The sequence below is a fragment of the Ursus maritimus genome, unplaced genomic scaffold (assembly GCF_017311325.1).
Source record: "Ursus maritimus isolate PB19 unplaced genomic scaffold, ASM1731132v1 scaffold_30, whole genome shotgun sequence".
NCBI classification, from domain to species: Eukaryota; Metazoa; Chordata; class Mammalia; order Carnivora; family Ursidae; genus Ursus; species Ursus maritimus.
The window spans coordinates 24,389,431-24,415,129 of NW_024425564.1; the positions used below are offsets into that span (position 1 = coordinate 24,389,431).

The 25,699-nt window shown below is 50.2% G+C and overlaps 1 protein-coding gene across 1 annotated transcript; it reads right to left on the minus strand.

The window, feature by feature from the left end:
• Nucleotides 1-7,061: 7,061 nt before the first annotated feature.
• Nucleotides 7,062-25,354, minus strand: LOC103664903 (glucose-fructose oxidoreductase domain-containing protein 2). Its single transcript, XM_040645122.1, is given in 4 exon segments — nucleotides 7,062-9,925; nucleotides 9,927-10,092; nucleotides 10,175-10,217; nucleotides 24,944-25,354. Coding segments are annotated over 4 exon segments (555 nt in total). The 5' UTR covers nucleotides 25,197-25,354; the 3' UTR covers nucleotides 7,062-9,832.
• Nucleotides 25,355-25,699: the final 345 nt, after the last annotated feature.

Below are 25,699 nucleotides of genomic sequence, written 5' to 3' on the forward strand. Positions count from 1 at the left end.
CCCTCAGCCTCTCCCCTGCCCTCTCCCTCCACCTGCCATTCCTGCCATCTGCCAGTCCACCCTCCCACTATCTGTGTTTATTCCAGTGCCACCCTGCTCAGGACCACAGCGAGTCCCACCCCCCGGCTGGCCTCCCTCCCTCCGGTGCCCAGCACCCCCAGGCCCTCCCGCGCTGCTGCCCACGGCTCTTCCAAACCCAGGGCTGACAGCGTTGCTCCCCACCGCCTGGAGGCTACTCTGCTCCGTGGATCAGCGCCGTTCTGCGTCTCCAGCTTCGCTGCCGACCGTCGCTCCCCACGCCAGCCTAACTCAGGTCCCCCCCAGGCCCCTTCCCTGGACACACCGTGCCCATGAGCTCATGCTGCTCGCTCGCCGGGAAAGCTGCCCCCGCTCAAGCTTCGCTCAAATGTCAGGGCTTCTGTAAGGCTCCCCTCCGGGCCCTGACACCCTGGCCCCTGCCCTCCCAGGCTAGCATGGCCTCTCACTTGGTACAAGGGGACTGGGGACTCCTTGAGGGCAGGACCCCCACCCGCTCTGCTTCTAACAGACTCGAAATAAACCTCGGCTGAGCCGTTGCGGAGGCCGCCCTCAGTAATTCCGGTGGGCCTCCCCAGAGGCCGCGGACTCTGATGGAGAGTTGTGCAAGGAGAGAGGAAGGGAACCGATCGCCCCTTTGGCCAGCACCAGAATCTGCCCTAGCTTTCGTTTTCCGCCTCTCGAGGGGATGGGCACCAAGGACGCCCGAGTCTGTGGGTGACAAGGACGTCAAAGGCGCACAATGAGTCACACATACCCCGGGGCACAGCACGTGGCTTAGAGCTCCTCATGCTTGAAGTGGAGAGGCAGCCTGAGGTAGTGTGAGAGGCTAAATAGCAGGTTTCAATTTTGATTGGGACAGTTTTTGTTTTGCTCTGGTTTTTGGGTTTCTTTCTTTCTTTTTTTTTTTTTTAAGATTTTATTTTTAAGGCATCTCTACACCCAACGTGGGGCTCGAACTCACAACCCTGAGATCAAGAGTCGCACGCTCCACTGACTGAGCCAGCCAGGTGCTCCAGTTCTGCTCTGTTTCCGTATAATGTCTACTTTTGATTTCCCAACGTAGAAATGGCTCCGTGACAGCCCTGGAGATGAGCTATGTCAGATCCCCCACACGTCAATGCAACCCCTTCTGTTAAAAGAACAAATTTCCATCATGTGCCAAGCATCTTGCTTAATTCTTACCACTACACTCTGAGGAAGTGAGTTATCTTCATTTACAGACAGAAACACAGAGAGGTTAAGTAACTTGCCCAAGGTTACACAGCGGGGAACCGGCAGAGTCAAAAGCTGAAGCGACCGTTAGGGCTACTCGGTCGCGGTGCTGCCTCTGAGCCCACGAGCGGAGGGGGGCCTGCTGTGTCCCGGGCGTGTAGGGGTGACTCATCACACCAGCCTGGGTACACACAGACGGTACGGGACGCACACACGCTGGCATCGCTCCGAGCCGTGGGAAGGCCAGTCCTCCTCCCTGGCTTTCTCGGTGGAGGCTGGGCCTGGCTGCTGTGTTTTCGGGGAAGATCTGATTCGGGGGCCAGGTGGAGTGATGGAGAAGGAGCCTTCTTTCCCCGGGAAGTCGGAGAGAGGGAATTCACGGTGGGGGAGAGAGCGCACCCCGTGCATCTCAGATGAAGGGGAAAACAACAGCACGCCCCTCACAGATGCAGCTGGCAGGAAGCAGCTGCCGAAGGAGAAACGGGCCATGTGGGGGCCGAGGGGTACCGTCCTGCTCTGGAGGCTGGAAGGTGTGAGCTGACGTGGGTGGAAAGATGAGGCAGGGGAGCAGCGGGGGGAGGCTTCTCTGGCTCATAAGCCAACCCCGACGAATTGGAGCTGTGGGAGCTGACAGTGACAAGGCTCTGTGCAGGGCTGGGCCTGGGGAGGGGCGGCAGATGTCTCCCATCCCCTCTGAACCCAGGCATCGTCCTCCTTCCCCGGTGGCTCTGGCTCAGGGACCAGACAGGAGAAGCCTGGGGGCTTATGCACACACAGACTAAACAAGAAAGACATAAGATTTAAATGCTCCCAGCAACCTGGGGCCACTTAATTCCAACAGGGGGGCTGGATATTTTGTCCCCAGTTTCTGAATGTCCTGAAGTAGGGCCCTTCCTAGAATTTCTGTCCCTCTTTTAACCCCTTCCATCAGAGTCAAAATGCTTTGGCAGAACATCTCCAATCGCATCTGGGCTCGGCACAAATCCACAGGCTGTGAGCTTCTCACCCAGCTCACCTCCAGTCCTGACAACGGCAAGGGCCTGGGAGAAGAAATCACCTTCCGAAAAGTAAAACGGGCTATCACGTGCCCTGCCAAACCCATCCTCAGTCAAGGCTGCCTCTTATTACTGGAACTTTTGGGGGGGGGGGGCGGGGAATCACCTCTTCTCCCATCCTTTGCTGGGTCCCTTAATTTTCCCAGCCAGGCCTTGAGGTCAGTGAAATCATGGGTTTTTGGAAATTCCAGCTCCTAGAATTTAAACAAATTCTGTCCTCCTCGAACATAATCACTAGCTCTGTGAGCCACATACAACAAAAATAACCCAAGCCCACCCTGACGGTGAACCTCTGCACCCAAATTCCCCCATCCTCCTCCTCCAGCCGGTACAGCTGTCTGGGGGGGAGGGGGAGAAGCAAAGCACCTTGAGTTCGGTTGCAGAGGCCCATCCACCGAGCTGGGCAAGTCTGTGAAGGGCCGTTAAGAGTTCATTAAGCAGAAAGCATCTCTCTTTTCAAAACCGTCAAGTCACACAGTGAGCAGTTAAGCAACTGTAAGGGAAGAAGGGAAGGGTTTCTTAAGGAGCATTTAAAAATGCAGAGCACCGTTATCTGTAACACAGCCCAGGGCAACTCAATTAATGCAAGCCCCAGGTCAGCCTTCAGCCTGGCTTTCCAGAAAGGTGGAGCTAGCAGGCGCTGAGGTAATCCCAGAGTCCAGCCTCCCTGGGTAGAGATGCTGTGTCCCAGGCCTGGGGGTGTGGGGCAGGGGGTGGGGGGAGGGAGGGGCTCACTGCCATCCAGTTAGAGGCAGGGCAGTACCCCAGGTCTGTGCTGCCCACCGCGGGAGCCACGAGCCAGACGCAGCTACTTACATTTCAATCATTAACATGGAATAAAATAAAAAAGTCACTTCCTCATTTGCCTGGCCACGTCTCACATGCTCAAGAGACACACGGGGCCAGTGCTGGATGGTGCAGAACGGCACATTCCCATCGCTGCAGAAAGTTCTACAGGACAGCGAGGCTTCGGATCACAAGACTCTCCAAGCTCTTTCCACCCCACCAGGGCCTGGGTCTCATTTTCCCTGCAGGTATCCACCCGTTAAGCATCATGAAATTCGTTCAGTGGGACAGAGCCAGCTTTCGGTCTTCGCGACGAAATAGAAGACAATAGAAAATATCATAGTGCATCATTTACCAATGAAATACGGGTCATGCCAGGTCAGAAAAACTGCTTGGTTTTATGCAATTTTGTTGATACACATGCACACATTACCTACAGCTATGCACTTAGAGTTATACATCCGCTGGGCCCCAGCGTAAACTGTATTCCCTCCCCTGAGTCAAAGTCAGAGAACGTCAGGCCCTCTCACTACGGTGTGATCCTGGTCTACAGATATTTGAAAGCTTTTGCCCCCATTCGTCTTCCCCTCTTCCACATGACTCAAATCACAAGACAGTGAGGCAGAGTGTCTGTTCCACAGGATTACACATGGGTTTTCCTCCCGACCCGATTTTCCCTGTTGATTTTATGTGTCACTTTGGCTAGGCCGTGCTACCCAGCTTCTTGGTCAAACATGATTCTGGATATTTCTGTGAAAGCATTTTTTTAGGTGAGATTAACATTTAAATCAGCTGACTCTGAGTAAAGCAAATTATGCTCCATGATGTGGGTGAGCCTCATCTAATCAGTTGAAGGTCTTAACAGAAAAAGACTAATCTCCCCTAAAGAGGGAATTCCACCAGCAGACTGGCCTTTGAACTTGAACTGCAACATCGACCCTTCCCGGGATCTCCAGCCTGCTGTCCTGCCCTGAAGATTTCAGACGTATCAGCATCCACCACCACATAAAACAATTTCTTAAAATAAATCTTGCTCTCTCTTTATACACACACCCCTTATTGGTCTTGTTTCTCTGAGAAACAGAACTTTCCCTAATACACACTTCTATTCCATCCAAAGAAAGCCTCCTTACTGTTCAAGGCTCTCTCAAATACTGCCCCCTCTGTGTGACACACCTGATTTCCTCTGTTAGAATAACTGCTACTTCTGCTGTGCCCGTTTCAGGACCATATTGTTTGTGCTATATTTTCACAGATTATTGTGCCTTGTTCTGTGGTTAATATTTAGATCCAAACCTTGTGACTCAAAGCTTGGTCCGTGAGCCAGTAGCATCAGCATACCCCAGAAACGTGTTAGAAATGCAGAATCTCAGAGCCCACCCCAGACCATGGATTCAGAATCTGCATTTTAACAGGATGCTTGGGTAAGCCCTAGCACGTCAAATTTTGAGAAGCACTGTTTTAAACAAAGCCCCTTAACCGTGAGGAGCGTTGAGATACAAATGCTGAGTTACTATCCTCAGAGATGGATGGAGTTGGTCTGGGGTACAGCCGGCGGGGAGGGGATGGGCATCAGGAAGTTCAAAACCTTCCCAGGGGTAGGGGTTCCTAATGTGCAGCCAAGTTTGAGAACCACCATAAACGCACCCCTCATTTTATAAGAGGAATTGAGACAGCAAAGTCAAGAGACTGGGTCAGGCCACAGAGTGAGTTAATATCAGGAACAGGACCCCACCAGGGTTTCCTGTGTCCCTGAAAATGTTAACAAAAGAGAAAAAAGATCCATATGCACGATCAGCAAATTTAAAATGAAACCTGGGTCATCCAACACCCAGCTGACGAAGGACATTGTCGTGACACCACGTGTCCTCCTTTGCAAAGAAGAACCGACAGGATTCTCTCTGAATTCAAAGAACCACTCAGTTTAGGTTGGATCCCAGGAACCCTCCCCATTTATAATGACTGTCAAACGCTGAAGCCAAGGGTAAAATTAGTGCTGGGAAAGCCAGGAGCCACCCCCACCCCCCCAGGTCTAGGGTGACCCAAAAACGTCCACGCCAACACAGATCTTACCCCCACTGGCTCCTTCGTGGTGCACTTGTCCCTGATCTCTGTTTACGTAGCTCCTGTGACAGGTACAAGACGATGCTATTACTGTGCCTTCTTAGCACTGTTGCCATATGGCGTGGATTCCCTCATCTGGGTTAGGAAATAAACAGTATTTCCCTTCAAGACTCCCTCTGGGTCTTATCTTTATGCAGACCTGGTCCTCTCATTCCTCTGCCAGTGTTACGATCAGTAACAACAGGCTCCCCCAAAGTTCAGTTCCCGTCACGTGCTCTAAGGGTAACGACACGCAGAGGGGCTCATCTTGGGGAGACCCGATGTGGACACCCACCAGTCACTCAAGTGTGAAAGGTGGCGTTCTCTATCGTCCCCTTCCCTTTGGCCTCCTGCAAACTGTCCCCAGGACAATTTCTGGCCCGGAGTTGGCAGGAACGAAAATCCCTTTGACAGGAATATCCCTCCTGCTGCTGACAATGCAATAGTCCTTTTTGGGCAAAACTCTTATCTTTCCTTAGTGCCACGGAGCACAATCTGCTTAATGAGGCACCGCAGTGAAAGCTAACTCCTAACGCACACTGTGCCGTTAAATTTGTGCCCAGAAATTATCCTGAACCCCACAGGATCACCAGCTTGATAGCCGGCAGCAGCAGCTGCTCATACAGATGTGTTCTCAGCAGTGACATTAACAGGAAAAAAAAAAAACAACAAACCACACACACCATCAAGGGCACAAGGCACATGAGCAGGCACACACACACACACACACACACACACACACACACACACAGGTGGCAAGCAGCCTTCCCCTTAACCCATACCGGTCATGCCACTTTGCCCCCAAAATGCATCTCCTCCCTTGCAGGTAAAGGGAAAACTGCTTCCTGGTATAAAGGAGAGCTATGTGTGCATGTGTAATAGTAGAGTAAATTAAAAAAAAAAAAAAAGTCAAGCTAATCAACAATCTGGCAGCAATAGTATTAGAACGATGCTTAAAAATATTTAAGCAAACCAAATCACTTGGGCCGGTAAGTGCCAAGCTTTTACAGTGAGTCACCGGAGTAGCCAGACAAGCTGGGAACTAACTGGAGGGCCTCTTCTAAACCGACTGTAGCACCTGAATTTTACAGTTGAGGAAACGAAAGTCTAAGAGGTGAGGTCACTTGTCCAAGGTCACACAGCTAATGAGTTATGGTGTCGGGACAAGAACCACCTGTCTAGGCTCCCAGGCCAAGAGCCCTTTGGCGGCACCGTACCACCATCCCCCGCGCCCAGGAAGAAGTTCCTGCACGAGGGTTCTGAAACAGCGTCCCAGCACAGGTTTAGCTCAAAAGAAAACGTCCCGCAAAGCAAAGGGGAGCTACCAACATAGCAGCGGCACGGCTCCTACATCCTTGAGGAAGCCTGAAGCCAACAAGAGCTTCACTGGCCACCCTGGGACAGGTTCAGAAAGCAGAGGGAAATGGCACGGCAGCAGCCCTTTCCAGCCGTGTTTGGGTTTTTGGTGTATATGGTTAGAATTATAAATCAATTACCCTATAACCAGGAGGCTATGGCTTCTCCCCGGATTCAGAGTCATATCCAGTCACTCCCCCTGCAAAACAGCAGAGCTCCTCGACTTTTCTACATCCGCTTCCCCTTCCTAGAAGCCAGCTTTTTCCCTTTGGCCAAGGCTGAACTAATTTTTGCTTTACCACAAATGTCTGCACGTGCCTGGGGACAGCTGTCCCAGATTCAAAGGCTCGCAGGATAGAAGAACTGGAGAGTCACCCCGACCAAATGATCTTCCCCCGTGCTATTGTCTCTTTTTTTAAAAAATAAATTTATTTTTTCCATTAAGATCAGATTTTTAAAATAATCCCACAAACCCATAAGAACCAGCATTAGGATTTTGGCTTACTATCTACCAGACTTCCATTTTCTGGGTGCGTGCGTACGCGTGTGTGCTTTCAACAGGCTACCAACATGATACAGAAATATTTCTGTACCTTTTTCTTGATCCTTTTCATAAAAAATCTCCGTAATGCTGCAGTCTTCCCATACATAATTTCAAAGTCTATTTAGTATTTAATCAGCTGTATTTGCCATACTTCCCTGTTTCCCTGCTGTGGATTTAGGTTTGTTTCCAATGTTTCAGTAACACAAATAAGGCTTCACTAAACCCTACTGTGTGCGTACAGGTTTCTGCACAGTTATTATTTGAGGTTATTTCCTTGACTTCCCAGAAGTCAACCTCCCATTTTACTCACTGCTGGAGAAACTCGGGTCCCACATGAGTAAATACCTGATAAGCTAAAAGGAACACTCTGGAGACTGGGGTTCGATCAGCCGTGTGAACATCGACAAGCCACTCCACTCCCCCGAGACTCGGTTTCCCTCGGGCCTCAGGAGCTGGGTCCCTGCAAGGCCTGTCGCGGTGTTCTGCCCACCAGGAGTGTTTCCTTTCTGCTACTCGACGTAGCCACGCAAATCACCCAGCCTGTCTCCCTCCTGCCTCAGAAGCTGCTCGGGAAGATGACTTCATCAAAGCCCATCACGGGACCAGATTTGCTGGAGTGCGTGGGGGCTGCACAGATCAAGTCCCAGTCCAAAACTGGGCCGTGGTGTTGGCTGTTCCTCCCCCTGTGGTCCCCGGCACTGCTTTCTGAATCCAGGTCAGCCGTGGAATGACACAGAGCTGGCCGCATACCTGGGGGTGGTGACCGGAGGGTACTGGGACAATAATAATAAACACACCCAGGCCGGTGCTCGGGGACGTCCCAGAAACCAGTGCGGGGGAGGGAGTCAGCCTGTGTCTCCTACTGTGGTTCTCCAGGACAGGAAAGAGGCCCCCGTGTCTGCGACCACTGGTCACATCCCTAGCGGACGTGTGCAGGTTAAAACACCACCCTCGGCTCAGAGCAACCAGAACAAATGGAAAAATAGACCAGTCTTGTCTTAATCTTATCCAAGCCAACAGGGTGCCATTTATCGCTGGCTTCTTCTAACAATGAGTTATGATCCGTAGAGAAGAGGAGACCATTCGAGAGTATGTCCTCGATCTTTTTTTTTTTTTTTTAAAGATTTTATTTATTTATTTGACAGAGATAGAGACAGCCAGCGAGAGAGGGAACACAAGCAGGGGGAGTGGGAGAGGAAGAAGCAGGCTCATAGCAGAGGAGCCTGATATGGGGCTCGATCCCACAACGCCGGGATCACGCCCTGAGCTGAAGGCAGACGCTTAACCGCTGTGCCACCCAGGCGCCCCTGTCCTCGATCTTTCGGTGCACAGTTCCTCCTGCTATTGTCTCCTCGGCTTATGCAATGAGACGGGAACTCCAATTTAGCCCTCTTGTCCCGTTTCGTGTCTTGTCTGTGGGACTCACGCAGCCTCTGTGCACACGGACCAGAGACTGTGCAGCCCGCTGTGCTGGCAAACACGCAGGCTTCCGAGCCTGGCAAACCTCCGTCCAGTTCTGATCCCACCGCTCAGCTGAGCGGACCCAACAAAGCGCGTCACAGAAGGCCAAACACCACTGCAGAGAGCGATGGTGATTTTACTCACTACCAAGAAAGAAAGCCTCCGACAATTAAACTAGGACAGGCCAGCGACTGTAAGACATACCTATATCATAGCTGTTGAAGGGTGAAAAAAACGTGCCTTAGAATCAATGGCATGTGGGAGGTGCCTGGGTGGCTCAGGTCATGATCCTGGGGTCATGGGATCGAGCCCCGCATCGGGCTCCCTACCCAGCGGGAAGCCTGCTTCTTTCTCCCCCTCTGCCCCTCCCTTGCTCACGCATGCTCTCTCTCTCTCTCTCTCTCAAATGAATAAATAAAAAATCTTAAAAAAAAAAAAATCAATGCTATGTGGTATTTAACCTCTCACTTGTAAGACGGAGTTGGTAACTGTCCACCTTGAAGGTTGGTCGTGAGGTGGGAATGAGAGGACACCGTACTGTGCCTAACTCTGGACCTGGTCTGCAGTGAGTGCTTGATAAAATGTCAGGTCCTCTTCCCATTTCAAAAGTGATGGGTACTGGGGCACCTGGGTGGCTCAGTGAGTCAAGCATCGGACTCTTGATCTCAGCTCAGGTCTTGATCTCAGGGTGGTGAGTTCGAGCCCCACACTGGGCTCCATGCTGGGAATGGAGCTTACTACAAACAAACAAACAAACAAACGTTCCTATCCCTATCCCTATTTAAGAGGAAAAAAAGTGATGGGTAGGTTCTGGATAGATTATAAGCTCTTTCATAGTAGATACCCTGTCTTATACATCTCTGCCCTCTTCTCACCCCCCATGGTCTAGAATACCTCTATACACATTGTAGGCACCCAACAAATGGATGGTGAATACGAATGCTGAACCAGTTTGAAAGCGCACACCCAAGCAGGAAACTGCTGTCAGAGGACGTAGCCTATGTGATCCCACCGGCTTCCCTGGCATCTGGAGGTGACAAGCGCACCTGGCAGTATCATCCTGACTGGGCTGCGGGGGTGGAAAGGAGAAAAGCCGGTGTCAGCTGCTCAGGGCTCCTCCGCCATGTTATCACCTTTGCAGGCAGGCTGCGTTGGGTAAGCACAAGCAGCCACGTCTCAGTTCCACAGACGAAGCAGCACAGAGGCAACCCCTGAGCCTTCTGGGGAAAGCCAGGCAGCCTCTGTGCCATGGATGTGAACGGCTGTGCATATTAAGTCAGATGGGCGATGTCCCCGAGGGCTCTAACCCTGTCCCCCAGGACTCTCTGAGAGCGGCACCGTGCCGTGTAAACAAATGTCCCACGTGGGTGGTGTTAGAAGGAGCAGAAGTTTAGACAAATAGAACCACGCGGCATTATTTTATTATTATTTTTTTCCCTGTTTATTCCTGCTGCTTTTTCCTCCTCGGGGGCCCCAGCTCTGTTGGAAAAGGGGAAGAGACTGAGCAGGGGAATGAATCTCATTTTCCACCGCCCACTTTTGATTATTCATATTCATGTGGGAGATAAGAGGGGCTGCCGATGACAAATTTCGGGAACAAGTCATCTCAAATCCCTACCTTGCCCTTGACTTCAGGCAAGCGCCGTTCTGTGGGAGGTGCCCTGGGCATGCACGCCCCACGTCCTCACCAAGGCACACTCATCTCTCCCCGCCAGCTCCAGTTAGCTGGAACTTCTGCAGTCCCAGTGCCTCCAGGCAATGCTCACACACAGGGGTATTGCTTTCACAAAGTGAATGGACTTGAAGGGGGGGAATCCCAATAATAATTAGAAAATCGGAATTACCTATTTGTTGAGGCTTCATGCATTAGTATTCCTTCAACCTTTCCCCTTGGATGCAGGGAAGGACGGGGGGGGGGGGGCGGAGAAAGGAGGAAATTCAGGCGGAAACCCCATCTCCCCCAGTAGGCTGGAAGGAAAAGAGAAAGCAACCTGTGAAGTCAGGGTTCTTCCCCAAAGCCGGCCATCAGGAACTGGCTGCAAGGGTTCTACATTCTTGTGGGATTAAGATGCCTGCTTCAAGTCCCTTCTCTCCTGCCCTCCCGTGCTTCTCTCTGCTCTGAGCTCTACAACGGCCAAAAGGAGGGAAAACCTCCCAAGGTTGCTGGGAGGGCTAAGGAAGAGTCTGCTGGGAGCCAAGCTTGCATTCCTGCCCTGGCCTCACTCCAGCCTTATCGGTGCCATCTGCTGCCCAAAGTACCTGTGATGACCCCCCAGGTGGGCAGGGGTATCATTTACCTGCTTACACACTGCCAACTGCTAATGGGGATTTCAGGAGCCTTTCCACAGACAGCATATCTCCTTGTTAGAGTCCTTACTAATAAATAGAGAAGGTCATGCCCATACCTTATTAAGCTTCTACTAATTACTCATGAGAGTAATTACCCATACAGTGCAGACTATCATCCCATTCCTGGGAGAAAGAAAATGCACCCAAAGGTTTGAATGTCTCAAGAATTCACGTCTAGGGGTGCCTGGATAGTTCAGTCGGTTAAGCGTCCAACCCTTGGTTTCAGCTCAGGTCATGACCTCAGGGTCCTGGGATCAAGCTCTGCATAGGGCTCGGGACTCAGCAGGAAATCTGCTTGAGGATTCTCTCCTTTTCCCTCTGCCCCTTCCCCCTGCTCGTATACTCTCTAAATAAATAAATAAAATCTTTTTTTTCTTTTTTTAAAAAGATTTTATTTATTTGAGAAGGAGTGAGCACAGGCTCCAGACGCTTAACCGACTGAGCCACCTAGGTACCCCTAAATAAATAAAATCCTTAAAAAATTTTTAAAAAAAAGAATCCATACTTAGATCAAGCATAAATGAGTGCTACGGAGATGAGCACCGTCCACTAGAACTTTCTGCAATGATGGATATGTTCTGTGAGGCACCGTCCAATATGGAAGCCACCAGCCAGCCACTGTGAACTTTGAGCACTTGAAATGTGGCCAGGCATCTGAGGAACTGAATTGCCTATCTTATTTAGTTTTAATGTATGTAAATTTAAAGAGCCACACACCGAGTATAGCTAATGGCTACTATGTTGCAAAGCACGGAACTAGACGGTGCCCGGTATACAGATGGTGCTCAGTAAATGTCCGCTTACGGAAGAGTGAATAGATGGTAAGTAGCTCACCACAGTCAGTTCTGCTGAAGCAGGATTCTCACGTTGATCGGGTACCCACTTTAAACAAACCCCCGTTTAAGTCAACAACCTTCTGAGTCAGGTACTTTGATTAACTCTGCTTGACAGATAAAGAAACCGAGGCTCAGAAGAGTGAAGTGGAGGGTCCATGGCCACACAGAATGTGGCAAGACCAGGACCCCACCCCAAGCAGAGTGACCCGGCAGCCCCCTAAAACCAGTCAATTTTGCCACTGATGAAAAAAGCATTCGGGAGCCTCACTTTACTTTCTACAGGACAATATCAAATTCAACAGGGGTCTTTTCCTCTCGAAACAGAGCAATGAAGATACAGTGTGTCACCTGTGGAGATGTTTTATTTTTTTCTAAGATTTTATTTATTTGAGAGAGAGAGAGAAAACACACACACGAGCAAGGGCAGAGGAAGAGGGAGAGCCAGAATCTCAAGCCGACTCCGTGCTAAGCGTGGAGCTCGATGTGGGGCTCGATCCCACGACCCTGAGATCATGACCTGAGCTGAAACCAGGAGTTGGACGCTTAACCGACTGAGCTACCCAGGCGCCCTGTGGAGACGTTTTAGAAGCCTTACCAGTGCACTCACCTACAGGGCTAGGACGAACCATCCATCCCACCACTGTGGCCCTTTCCTAAAACCATCTCCCCCGGACAGCAGGCTACCCTGCGGGAGCCTCACAAGGGTGGGAGCTCTGGCCTCCCGATGCTGACAAGCCCCTCCACATGTCAAGTGCTGAGTGTCCTTCTCCAAGGAGATCCTCTTATCCTTTTTCCTGCAGTGAATCACAGCCCCACCCCGGCTCTGCCCCTTGCACCTTAAGGGGTTCGACTGTATCACACGGGGACGCAAGTTTCCGAGTTTCCCTCACCATCGGCCACAAGCACAAAACCAGGAACTGGGCAGGCTCCCCCTCTCCTTAGCTGACCCCACTCTCCACCACAGCATGGCCCCGACTCCATCACACAGGGAGCTTTTGTCTTTACGATGTCTCTCGCTGAATGGATTTTTGCAGCTTTTTTCACACCCTATAAGGCGGCCATTTGTGCTCCTCTCAAGGGGGTTCTTTCCAATGATCCTGCAAGCTGTTTCTTTCGCCTACCCCAGAGCTGTGTCATCTGTGACCGTCACCATTTGGAATTGAGGGGAGAGAAAGATTTAAGCAGAACTTACTGCTGATGGGGTGGGGGCTGATCTGCAAGCAAAAAAAAAAAAAAAAAAAATTTAATTCTAGAGAAGAACAAAAAAATTTTTTTTAATTTTGGACATTCTTAAACTACTCTGTGTCCTAAGTGGTCAGTCATAGGAAACATAATTTTCCTCAGAAAATTGGTTCCTCCAGAACCAGCTGGTTCCTTGAAAAGGATTTTATATCATAGAACTTTCTATATCTTCCTTTACAATTACTTAACCCTGACCCCCTCCCCCTTCTGGATCCAGTATAAGCCCCACCTCCTCCAGAAGGTCTTCCTGAACTGTCCAGGCCCTCAGCTTTCAGGCAGGATCCATTATCTGCAGGACCACCTCCTCAGGGACTCGTGCTGCCTGAGGAGAAGGGCCCTGGGGACCAGCGAGGCCTAACCTCACAGGCCCTGTGCATTTTATCTCTAACCTCAAACCCAAGTTCCCTAGTCAGCAAAACAAAAGCTCAGCAGTGAACTTTTTAACCAGTCTCTAGATCCAGCCCTTCTAGAAGACACCATAGCAATAATTCACCACCTATTAGCAGAAGCCCTGTCCAGATCTCACTTTTGTGCAAGTGTCTCATTCACTCTTTGTGAGGGGAATTCTGTTTCATTTGTTGTTGTTGTTGTTGCTGTTGTTGTTTTGTTTTTTCTGTTTTTTTCTCCTTCGTTTTAGTACCCTGTGTGGATTGGCACGGGGAAGCTTCTCAGGTGACGGACCCTTAATCCAATACTGATATTTTGGGGTTATTCAATTGCCCTAAGCAAATACTTCCTGGCCTTACAGTATCACAATTCACTCTGGACTGAATCATATACTTTATTGCATTGTTGTGTGTTTGCATATGCTTATCGTGTGTCAAGAACAAAGACCACAGACCATATCTTACTATCTGGGGCATTGCTACCACAGCCAACACAGTGCTACAGGCATTCAAACACATTTACTAATTAAAAAGAAATGAAGAAGAGAAACATTCTCCAGACACTGGGCAGAATCAGTGACTGAAAGATCCTGGGCCACCTCGATAATCTTCAAATTGGAAATGTCCCATAAAGAATGTTCCATGCATTATTGGGCCCAGGGCAATGCTGGTGCCCAAGAGACATCAGTATCCGCTCACATGGCCGTCTCGCTTTTCTAAATAATGAACCATTTCAATGAACATTTGGCAAAGCTAATTTTACTTGGGCTGGAGAATTTGTTCAGCTGCATCTAGTGCCAAAATCAAAAATAAAGGGAAGTCTTTGAAAACCCAAAAATCTACCCCTAACTGAACAACACAACAAAATCACAAAACCAACGCTCACAACTCAGTAATAAGAAGACAACCCAATCTAAAACTGCTCAAGAAATGTGAAGATACATGACTGGCTAAGAAGCATATGACAAGTTGCTCTATATCATTAGTCATTAGGGAAATGCAGGTCAAAATCATAACGAGATCACACAACACACTATAATAATGGCTATACTCAAAAAGGCTGACAATGGGGCGCCTGGGTGGCTCAGTCGGTTAAGCCTCTGCCTTCGGCTAAGGTGATGATCCCAGGATCCCGGGATCGAGCCCCATAACGGGCTCCCTGCTCAGCAGGGAGTCTGCTTCTCCCTCTGCCCCTCCCCCTCATTTGTGTTTTTTTTCTCTCTCTCTGTGTCTCAAATAAATAAATAAAATCTTAAAAAAAAAAAAAAAGGCTGACAATACCAAATGTTGGTGATGGTGTAGAGATATTAGAATATTCCTACATAGATGTTAGGAATATATAATGGTACAACTACTTCAGACAATTTTTTTTGGATTTATTTATTTGAGAGAGAAAGAGAGGGAGTGTGCAAGCAGGGGGAGGGGCAGAGGGAGAGAGTGGGAGAGTCTCAAGCAGACTCAACACTGAGCTTGACCCTGAGATCACCACCCAAGCCAGTCCAAGAGTTGGACGGGTACAGCTGCTTCAGAAAGCAGTTTGGCAGTCTGTTAAAAAGGTAAATCTATGCACACCATACAACCCAGCAATCTCACTCTTAGAGATCGATCCAAGAGAAGTGAAAGCATGGGTCCACAAAAGGCCTGGATGTAAATGTTCACAGCAGCATTATTCGTAACAGCTAAAAACTGGAAACAATACAAACATCCATCAAATGGTGAACGGATAAACTGCGGTATATCCATACAATGAAATATTACGGGGCAAAACAAGGAATGACTTTCCGACAGATGCGGTGATGGGAATGAACATCAGAAACACGCTAAGTGAAAGAAGCCAGGAACTAAAGACCACAGATCGTAGGATTTCACTTATATGAGATTTCTAGGAAAAGCAAAACAATAGGGACAGATCACATGTGTGGTGGCCTGGGGCTTGGCACAGGAACGGGGGGGCTGGCTGCAACCAGGCAGGAGGAAACCTTTGGGGATGTTGGAAGTACTCTAAAACTTTTTACACGACTGTATACATTTACTAGAAATCATTGAATCTCCATGGGTAAACTTACGATACATACAGTTTATCTCAATAAGGCAAAAAAAAGCAATGCTAAAGCTACGAACCAACTTAATTGGGGCTTCAAACCTCGATGGCTTCCGTGTATGCATATTATGCTAGCTAACAGAGCCCCTCAGTACCATAAAAGCTATTAGAGTTGGAAATTAGAAATTTAAAAAACAAGTCATATCATTTTAATGTAAAGTTATTTTTTCTGCATTTTTTAATACTCCACAGGGCATTAACAATTCTCAAGGGACGTCTAAACTCCAAGGCGTCCCCGGCTTGCTTAAAACTGAGAAAACAGCTTCCCCAAAGCCCTGTTGACAGATGCAGAATTGGTCACGGTAAAGGGTCCAGGTGGGTCTCAGCAGTGAGGATTTTAAAGCTTTATCCCCCGACATCCACCTGGGTTGAGTCTGAACCCAAAAGATCTTTGGCCTTCAAGGTCTTCCTGCTTTAGAGGAAGATGCTCAGAGAGCGCTCTCCTAGGGACCCACACTCACCAGCTGAACTCAAGGGAGCGGCTTCCATACCAACAAGTCTTGCCAGACCCGCACCTGTGTGACACGCCTGTCAGGTTCGTCACTGCCCAGCTTGCCTGGCCAGGTGGACTTGATCCAGGCAAAATGTGGATTTGTCAGGGTTCTGCAGAGAAACTGAACCAGTGGGGAGTGGTGGGTGGGTAGATGTGTGGGGAGAGGGAGAGAGAAAGGGAGAGAGAGAGGTTGAAAGAGAGGGAGAAAGAGGGAGGTGGGGGGGAAGGGAGGGAAGAGGAGGGGGCAGAGGGGGAGACAGAAGAGGAAGGGGGAGAGAGGAGGGGAGAGAGGGTTAAGGGAGGGAGAGGGTGGAAAAGGAAGGGAGACAGGGGGGCAGAGGAGGAGAGGGAGAGAGGAGAAGGAGGGAGAGAGAAGGGGAGAGGACAGAGGGGAGAAATGGAGAGGGGAGGGAAAGGGAGAGGGGCATGGGGGAGAGAGGCAGAGAGGGGAGAGAGGGAGGGGGAGAGACACCATGGGCAGGCCAGTGAAAGCAAGGTAGGTTTAGCAATTGGCTCATGCAAGTAGGGGGACGCACAAGGCCAGAATTTGCAAGGCAGGCCAGCAGGCTGGAGACCTAGGGAAGGGTTGATGTTGCAGTTTTCAGTGTAAAGGCCATCTGAAGATAGAAATTCCTCTTCCCCAGGACCTGCCTTTTTCCTGACTCCTGACTCCTTGAAGGCCCTGCCCTGACGCTTGTGCACAAAGGGTCTGTGCGTCACCGCGTTCCTCAGTTGGCACCCGCCAAGCAGGAGGGACTGGACCATAAAACTCCACAGAGCCAGTTACATGTATCTGCTTTCCCATCCCATATTTTACCAACAGAGACACTGTAAATGTAATAATAATGACGACAAGGTTGACATCATTTTATCGTCACATACATCTTTTCTTTCCACTGTTTTACTGTGGTCACTATAAACGTGGCAAAATGTCCAATGTGTGTTTGAAGACAGCGGATAAAGAACGTACAAAATCAAGAAAGGTCTACATTTGTAAAATCATCAACCAAGTCTGGGTTCTCATCATTAGTGCCTTTTGGGAGTGCGGCCCCCTGGAGATGACCACTCCTAATCCCTCCAGCCCCACTTCCCGCACTACAGGGTCCCCAAGGCATTTGTGATGGACCCCCCCCCATGTTACCAGATAACCTCCAGAAAGACTGAGCCGGGAGAAAGCATCAGACACAAGCAGGAGCAATTGGGAGTGGGGGCAGGGCGGGGGGGGTTAAACCAGTAATATTTGTATTGGTTCTGTCCAGCACACGGGCCCTGGTCTAAAGAGGGATGGCTGATGGGGCCCACACACGGGGAGAATAGCACAGAATGATAAAATTCTAGTTCAGACTTTCTAGGCACCTACAGAGGCCTCAGCTAGGTCCCTGCCCCGAGTTCCACGGAGGACCCCGCATCCTTCTCACAGGTGATGATAAATCCTCACAGGAGCACAGTCCGTTCCTGGGAACACCAACAGCACCTTCTAGATCATGCATCCATGAACCAAGTACAGGATTCTCAGCAAATCCCATATCCAAAGCTTGACTTAGGCACATTCCCTTTAAAAAATAAAAATTAAAAAAAAGGGGGGGGGCGCCTGGTTGGCTCAGTGGGTTAAGCATCCGAGTCCTGATTTCGGCTCAGGTCATGATCTCAGGGTCCTGGGATCGAGCCCCACGTCGGGCTCCACGCTCAGCAGAGTCTGCTAGAGACTCTCTCTCCTTCTTTCTTTGCCCCTGCCCCATTTTCTCTCTCTAGATAAATAAATCTTTTTTTTTTTTTTAAGATTTTATTTATTTATTTGACAGAGATAGAGACAGCCAGAGAGAGAGGGAACACAAGCAGGGGGAGTGGGAGAGGAAGAAGCAGGCTCATAGCGGAGGAGCCTGATGTGGGGCTCGATCCCACAACACCGGGATCACTCCCTGAGCCGAAGGCAGACGCTTAACCGCTGTGCCACCCAGGCGCCCCTAGATAAATAAATCTTTAAATAAATAAGTAAATAAATAAAAATTTAAAGAAAACTTTTAACTGGAATTTCTGAATCTGGCAGAAGGGAATCATCTCTTTAAAAAATATGAAAAACAAATCTTCGAAAGTACCATTCAGAACAGGCTGAAGAACTGATCACTTCGAGGTGAAGGAGAATAATATTTATTGAACTTATACAGACAGCTCCAGGGGAGGGTGCGGTGGCCAAGTCTTTACACCCCTGCTCATTTTAATTGTCATACCAACCTTGTATCATAGTATCTTTAACTCCATTTTATTGATTGGAAGACTGAGGCTCAGCGGGGATGGTTACAGTTGTGACCTGACAACCTTTTCTATCATCAGCAATTCTGTGAATCACAACGTCGTCTATAGTGACGGGCCTTGACTACCCTGAACCAAAATATATAACTAATTGCTAGTGTATTTCTTTCTTGGTGGAACCCTTAAAACATGTTATTTACTTCCACCATTTTTTTTTAAGATTTTATTTATTCGAGAGAGCGAGCGTGAGCACGAGCAGGGGGAGGGCAAAGGCAGAGGGAGAAGCAGGCTCCCTGCCAAGCAGGGAGTCCAGTGTGGGGCTCGATCCGAGCCGAAGGCAGACCTTTAAACAGCTGTGCCACCCAGGCGCCCCTACTTCCACCATTTTTTTTTGGTTCTTCCCCAGTGGCAGGATCAAAATGTCCAATTTCTTCATATGGCTTCTTCTCACTTGTACATTTTCCAAACCAGACATCATCAACAAAATAATCACTCAACTGCACCTAATTTCAGTTAGATGAAATGAGATTGGTGATGCTTGACTTTTCCTAACAGTACACAGTCATTTCTTCCATTTACATAATGCTCCAGGGCTTCCTCAAACCTACACCAAGCTGACAGACCAAAACCATCTCACTAGGACTCAGCAGCAGAAACCCGGAGAGAGAAAAAAAAAAACCTAACTGTCTCTTCCACACAGTCTTCGGGGAGAAATACATCCAGAAGTGACGTCAAGGGGGAACTGGGATTCCAGAGTGGTTACTACCAAGTCCAGAAAGGACGTTTGATCATCTCCAGCCCTATCTCTGCCTGTGTGGCCACCACGCCTGCCCAGCCCTGCTTCCTCCTGGTTCTCCCCCTGTTCCAGCAGCTCTTCTCCACCGTGGGCAGCGCGGACACTCTGCAGTAGGGCAGGAAAGGGCACGATGCTCCCAGTCCTCGGCTGAGGATGTCAGACAAGTCGGGGCAAGATCAATGAGCACAGTCAAAGCTCACTGGAACTCTCCAGCCTTATTCCCCATCCCATAGGAGCCTGCCCTCCCACAGAGAGGCTTCCCCCAGAGAGTCTGCACTCCGGTCTCCAAAAACTGGGGCAGGGAACGTGAAAACAGATGTCGTCACATCACACACAAAGGCAACAGATATTTTAACACAGTTCCCCCAACAGGTTAATTATTCACGGCAGGGCTGGTCTTGTTTTCCCAAAGGCGGAAAGCCATCGCATCTCTGTGCCTGGCTGGCACTGCAGGCACATCAGCCGGGAGCTGGAGAGAAATTCTAAATCCTGGGTCCTGCCCTGGAATCTGCATTTTGACAAGATTCCCCCCTCCCCGCCCCGCTCCGGCCGCCCTACCCTGCGGGGGGGATGAGCCCATGTGTGAACGTCTGGGAGGCAACTGGGCTACTGCACGCAGGACAAACTGTTATTGATTGATGGACCCATCCTGTTGATAATCTTTTGCCTTCCCCAAGCATTCATTCATTCATTGGAAAGGCATTCATTCGTCATTTAGCAAATATTTATAGTGTGCCTACTGGGTGACTCAGCGCCTGGCACTGTCTAGGAGAGATAAGGCCACCCTGGTGAGCAAAGCAGGCACAGGCCCTACCTCAAAAAACTTTCTTTCCAGTTGGGGAGACAAACAGCAAATAAGAGAACAAGCAAACAAATGAAAGAGGTCATCACAAACAGCGACGGCACTGCCAAGAACATGAAGGGGCTGCAGAGGTGTAAGTGAGAAGTGGGGAAAAGAACTTTTGGTTGGGAGGGGAGGACCAGAAAGCTCTCTCTCCTGATAGAACATCTGAGCTGAAACTTGAAAGTGAGAACGAGCCAGCCCTTCAGAGGAGTGAGGGGGAACCTTCTAGACAGAGGGAAAAGCCAGTTTGCAAAGGCCCAGAGTCAGGAAAGGGGCTGGTGTGTTTGGGTAAAAAGGCCCAAGTAGCTGGAGGGTCAGGGAGAGTAAACAATCGCCAAAGAGGTGACAGGGACTGGCAGGCGGGGCCAGCGCAGGCCACGAAACTGAATGTTGCTCCAAGTGCCAGGGCAGCCACTGAGAGCTTCTGAGCAAGGAGTAACATAGCGACATGCACGCATATACATGCCACTCTCCTGTTGTACAGAGACTAGCTTGGACAGGGAGCGAGAGTGGACCTAGGGAGGCAGCAGGTGGCTCACACTCTAGTGCAGGAGGACAAATGGGACACAGGTTTTAACTGACCCCAGAGGCAGGCTGGGAGCTGTGCTGCTCTGGATACCAAGGTGAGTTGCCTGTCCTGGCTGTCTTCGGGCACCGGGCAGTCAAGGGGCTTGCAGAGCAAGGCGCACAAGGAAATCGACAAACAGCAGTGTCGTTTCAGGGGCCGGTTAATTTGGCAACATCTTTGTTAAAGGAAATGAGCACATACTTTTTGACCGGCAGCTCCCGTATTTACCCTACAAGTACACTGGGGTGTGTGCAAAAGGACACAGGGTCTAGGTTATTCATTACACGTTTGAAGAAGGAAAAGATTGGGAACAACCTCAATGCTGAGCGATAGGGGACTGGGTAAGTAAATTTTGATCTAGCCACACAATGAAATACTATACAGCAAAAAATAAGAACATGGATACTTTCCTTATGCTGTTTTTTTATATACGTATAGATGTGTATGTGAGTGTATACATATATTCTTCTCAAGATACTACTCTTGCATGACAAAAGCAAGGTATGTAACAGTGTGTATGAGATGTTACCAACTGTGTAAAAAAGACTTTAAAAATGCTCACACACATATTTGCCTGTACATACCTAGAAAAATCTTCAAAAAGAGACATAAAGGGGCGCCTGGGTGGTTCAGTTGGTTAAGCGTCTGCTTTCGGCTCAGGTCATGATCCTAGGATCCTGGGATTGAGTTCCACTTTGGGCTCCCTGTTCAGCGGGGAGCCTGCTTCTCTCTCTCCCAATGTCCCTCCCCCCACTCATGCGTGTGAATGCGCGCGCTCTCTCTCTCGCTCTCTCTCTCTCAAATAAATAAAAATCTTAAAAAAAAAAAAAAGAGAGAGAGACATAAAAAAACCGGGACTGCCTCCAGCTGAAGAACAGGGACCAGGAGACATTCTTCCCTGTGCACTTTTATAGTATTTACAATTTACACCACGTGAATATATAAACCATTCAAAAGAACTAAATAAAATTTAAGTTTCACACGAATGCACTACAATAGGTTCAAGAAAAGATGGGAGCAGCCTTTGGTGCTGAGACCACAGAAGGGTATGTGAGGGGCGAGACTGAGAAAGAGGGAGACTTCAGGGAGGAGGCAACCCTGGGGGCCGAGTCTTGCAGGATGGACAGGCATCCTTCACTAACACAAGGCAGAAAGTGTTCCAGACAGAGGCATGGACCTACAATCAAAGACGGTCCGTTCGAGGACACACCAGGAGTTCTGGGTTTAGCTGAAGTCCATGGGGTTCCAGAACAGCCAGCAGGACAGGAGCCTGGGCAAGGCTCATCACAGGCCAGCCCTTGCCTGTCATGCCAAGAAATTGGGACTCTTCCTAGAAGTGACGAAAGGGGGGTGCAGTGACACAATCGAGTCTGCGGTCCTTCAAGGAAAAGTTGGCAGCGGTGTGGAAGATGGAGAGAGGCAGTGGTGAGGAGGGGCAGACGGCAAGCTCGCTCAGAGACCTAGGTAGGGGACGCGTTCCTTCTAGGGAGGAAGCCATGATAGACAAAAAGGAACAGATTCAAGAGAGAACGGTTTCCATGCGTGGGGTAATAAACAGGAACAAAGGAGAACGCCAATGATCTCATCCGAGCTACTTTGATCTGAGAGAAGAAACTGAGGCCAAGAAGCAAGTTTAGGGGATGAAGAGGAAGAAAGGACTGTGGGGAGGCAGAAGGGTAGGTTCAACTCCCCAGCTATCCGTCCATGAGCAATGCCACTCAGACCTCTGCATTTTAGTTTGCCTCATTTGTAAAATGGGGCTAATGTCTATGCTAGGCAGCCAGTCTCACGGGGAAAGGAAGTGTTTTATACACGGCACCTGCCACATTGCCTGGCACATGTTAGGAACTTCAGAAGAGACAGCCCTGGGCACTGTAGAAATTGTACAAAAGAACTGAAGAAAGTCTCTACAACAGAGAAATGCCTAGTTCAGCAAAGGAGGGATTTCAAGGGAATTTTTAGAAACTCAAGGAGGATGTCTATGATTCTATTGATTCCAAGTGTCATTCCTCGACGGTCCCCAGACCAGCCCCTCACCTTGTCAGAGCAGAGACCCGTCAAGAATATGGATGGAGGGCCGTAGACCACTCGCCATCGCTAGGCAAGCAACTCAAAGGCCAGGCTTTAGCCAAAAGACGGGCAGTTCACCGGGACCAGTCAAGACTGGCTTGTTTCTATTCCAGGCAAACACTAGCATCTAAAACCCCCAACGGCCAAACCAGCTCTATGACTGTTCGGGGTGTTTCACTTCCTGTGTTGTGTGTTGTGTGTTGGACCTCTAACCATGACAGCAAAGCACACCCAGGCGACCACCCAGCCCCATGCTTTCAGATACAATGTGAAAGAGAGGGACCTCTGGGCATTTTCCAGTGAAGAGGAACTGGGGAATGAGACCAAAGTCCAGCCACATCTAAATTCAACACCCCCACATTTTCTATAATCATAAACTATCTCAAATTACCTACAAAATCAGGAGTTTAAAAAAAAAAGCCCAAGACTTACTACAAAAATATAAACAAAACCTCAGTTCTTAGTCATGATTATAAACTAGGTCTACTTTTGAAGCCTCTTGGTTTTGAAGAGATAACTTGTGTTAATCTTGTCAAGGTGAAAAAAAATCATAGGGATTTTTGAAAATAAAAAGTATCCAGAAATGTATGATTTGTGCCACTTCTCTCCAACCCAGAGCCCCCCCAAATGCTTTCTTGGCTAAAGTACAAGAGATGGTCAGAAAACAGGTACATCCTTGTTCCCCGAATGGCCATTCTCCTGGAGATACACCGTAGGGATGCTGACCTGTAGGACTGTGCTGTCATAGTGGGGAAAAGCAATGTTACAAGGTCTTTCTGATACGACCAGTCATGGGCTCTCTATAGAAGAGGACAGACCTGTTGGATACAAAGTGTTCTAATAGATTTATGCCACAGGATGGTTATAACCTATCTTGATATGTATGCACAGATCCACTGTAAGCACAAATGTTAGCAACCCAATATATAGATTACATCAAACGGAAAAGTCAGAACCCAATGACGTTCAATTCAAGGCCAAAGAAAATCAGCAACAAAGGTGAGAAACTTAATAAAATCAACATGAAAACGGACAGCCTTGGGCAGCCTCCTCAGGAATTCTATCATGCTCCCTCTTGGAGTCAAGAGCAGAAGGGGGCTGATAAAAAATGGTTTTCTAGGAAGAAAGAGTTCTGCCTTCTGGTCATAGGTCTCTGAAGATAGAATTAACATGTACGTACATTTCACCTATCCCAAATTCACGCATTTTAAAATATAAAACATGCCTTCCAAGATGACATGAATTACCACTGATTGGCTTCAGAGTACTGACCCACTCTTGCCCTAAAACTCTTCCCTAATGTCGTGTCCTGAGCTTTGTCTCTTTCCTCATCAATAAAAATTCCAACTTTCAAGGGTGGGTGTTACATTTCCTGGGAGAGTAAGGAGTGAGCAGTATTCCTAGGACTGTCTTAGGTACGAAGAGAACTGCTGACGGACAAAATATGCGCTTCTTTTTCCTCTGGGCATGACAGGGACGCCAGCGCTCTGTGCTCTGAGATTGTTCAAACCGCCTGGGTTAGGTGGGGGGACCGGCTGGCGAGGGGCGGTGAGCTCATTCCCAACCTGCTTGTCAACATCAGGCCTGGGAACTTTCCTGCCGGTTATTAAGGAGGGACTACTGCATGCTCCCACGTGAAACTGGCGCCCTTGGGCCTTTTCCCACACAAAGCATCCATACCTCTGGAACTACTGCGCCCATCCCCTAAAAATTTAAGGTCTATTATTTCAAACACACGCAGAAACCAATCCCTGAGCTGCCACGTTCGACAGTTCAATCCCCCTGCTTTTGTCAACCCAGTTCGTCACTAAGCCAGGACCCCGTGGAAGACCTCCCAGGGCATCCCCCACCCCCAGCCAACCACTCCCGCCATCCTGGCTCACGGCGAAGGCCGAATATACCCGGCTGAACGTCACAGTCTAATCCCACACTAAACTAACAGCAGAAGGAAGCAAACGGGCCTAGCAGGGCGCCACAGCTGCTACCCGCCAGGTAGTCTACCGCCCCCTGGAAAACCAGCCACACGTGTGGGGCCCTTGATTCCGGCGATCCTGGGCGCGCACTCGCCTCTCACAGGCGCGCACCCACGCACACACTCGGGGCACTACAGGCACAGCTGGGGACTTAGTTTTCTCTTCCTGAGAGCGGCTCATGCCCAGTCCTCAGCATCCGATCCGCCTCGTCGCCAGCCCTGGAACACACCCCTCCTCCAGCCTCGGCGCCACGCACGTGGGAAGGCGCGTCCAGGTGGTGCCAGTAGGGAGGAGAGAAGCAGCGCAGAGGCAGGGAAGGCCGGGGATGAGGAAGGAGGGAGCTCCGAGGGGCATGTGGCATCTCGGGCTCCCGGGCCGGAGTAGATGCCTCGTAAGTCTCTGGGATGCAGAGGGGCCGAGAGCAGAAAAGCAGCAGGGGAGGAAAGGAGCTGGAGGGGAGAGGGGACGGGGTCACTCACCCAGGGTTTTGACAGCGATCTGCCTGGTGAGGGGCGGCGGCAGGTTGATGCACACCAAGTCCACGTCCTGATGCAGCAGCACCTCGTCAATGCGGCTGGTGTAGAAGGGGACGCTCATCTCCTTGGCCAGCTCCTCCGCTTCCTCTTGCGTGCGGCCCCACAGCGCCTTCACCGCGAAGCCCTCATCTTTCAGCAGCGGGATGATGACACGGGCCGTGAGGCTGGTGCCGAACACGCCCACCCCGGGAAGCATGGCTGCTCTGGTCCGCTGGGCTCTGCTTTAGCTCAGATCTCCAATCGCACACACTCACACACCCCTCTAACCAGTCCTGCACCCGGCTCGCCGCGGTGCGCCAGCCGCCCGTGCCCCGGGCAAGGCGCCCGGGTGCCGAAAGCGCACGGAGCTGCAGGCGGAGCAGGCTCGGGGCGCCTCAGTACGGTGTCTGCTGCAGAGTCCGCCACGCGGGGCTCTCGGCCCTCCCGGGGGCGGCGGCAGGGACCCCCCCGGGGCGCCCGAGGCCCCGAAGCCCCGCGGAGCCCCGGCTCAGGCAGCGCCCCCGCCGCAGCGCCGGCCGGCTCCGCGAGCCCCGCCGAGGCCGCCCCATGGCCGGCTCATCCCCGCGTCCGCGCCGCCGCAGCCCGGGACCCGCTCTCTCCCGCGTGGTTTTCGCAACCGGCGACCTGCACACACGAGCCTCTACACCCTGCCAGAGCACGGACCGGCGCGGCTGCGGGGTCCCCTTTCTCGCCCGCCCT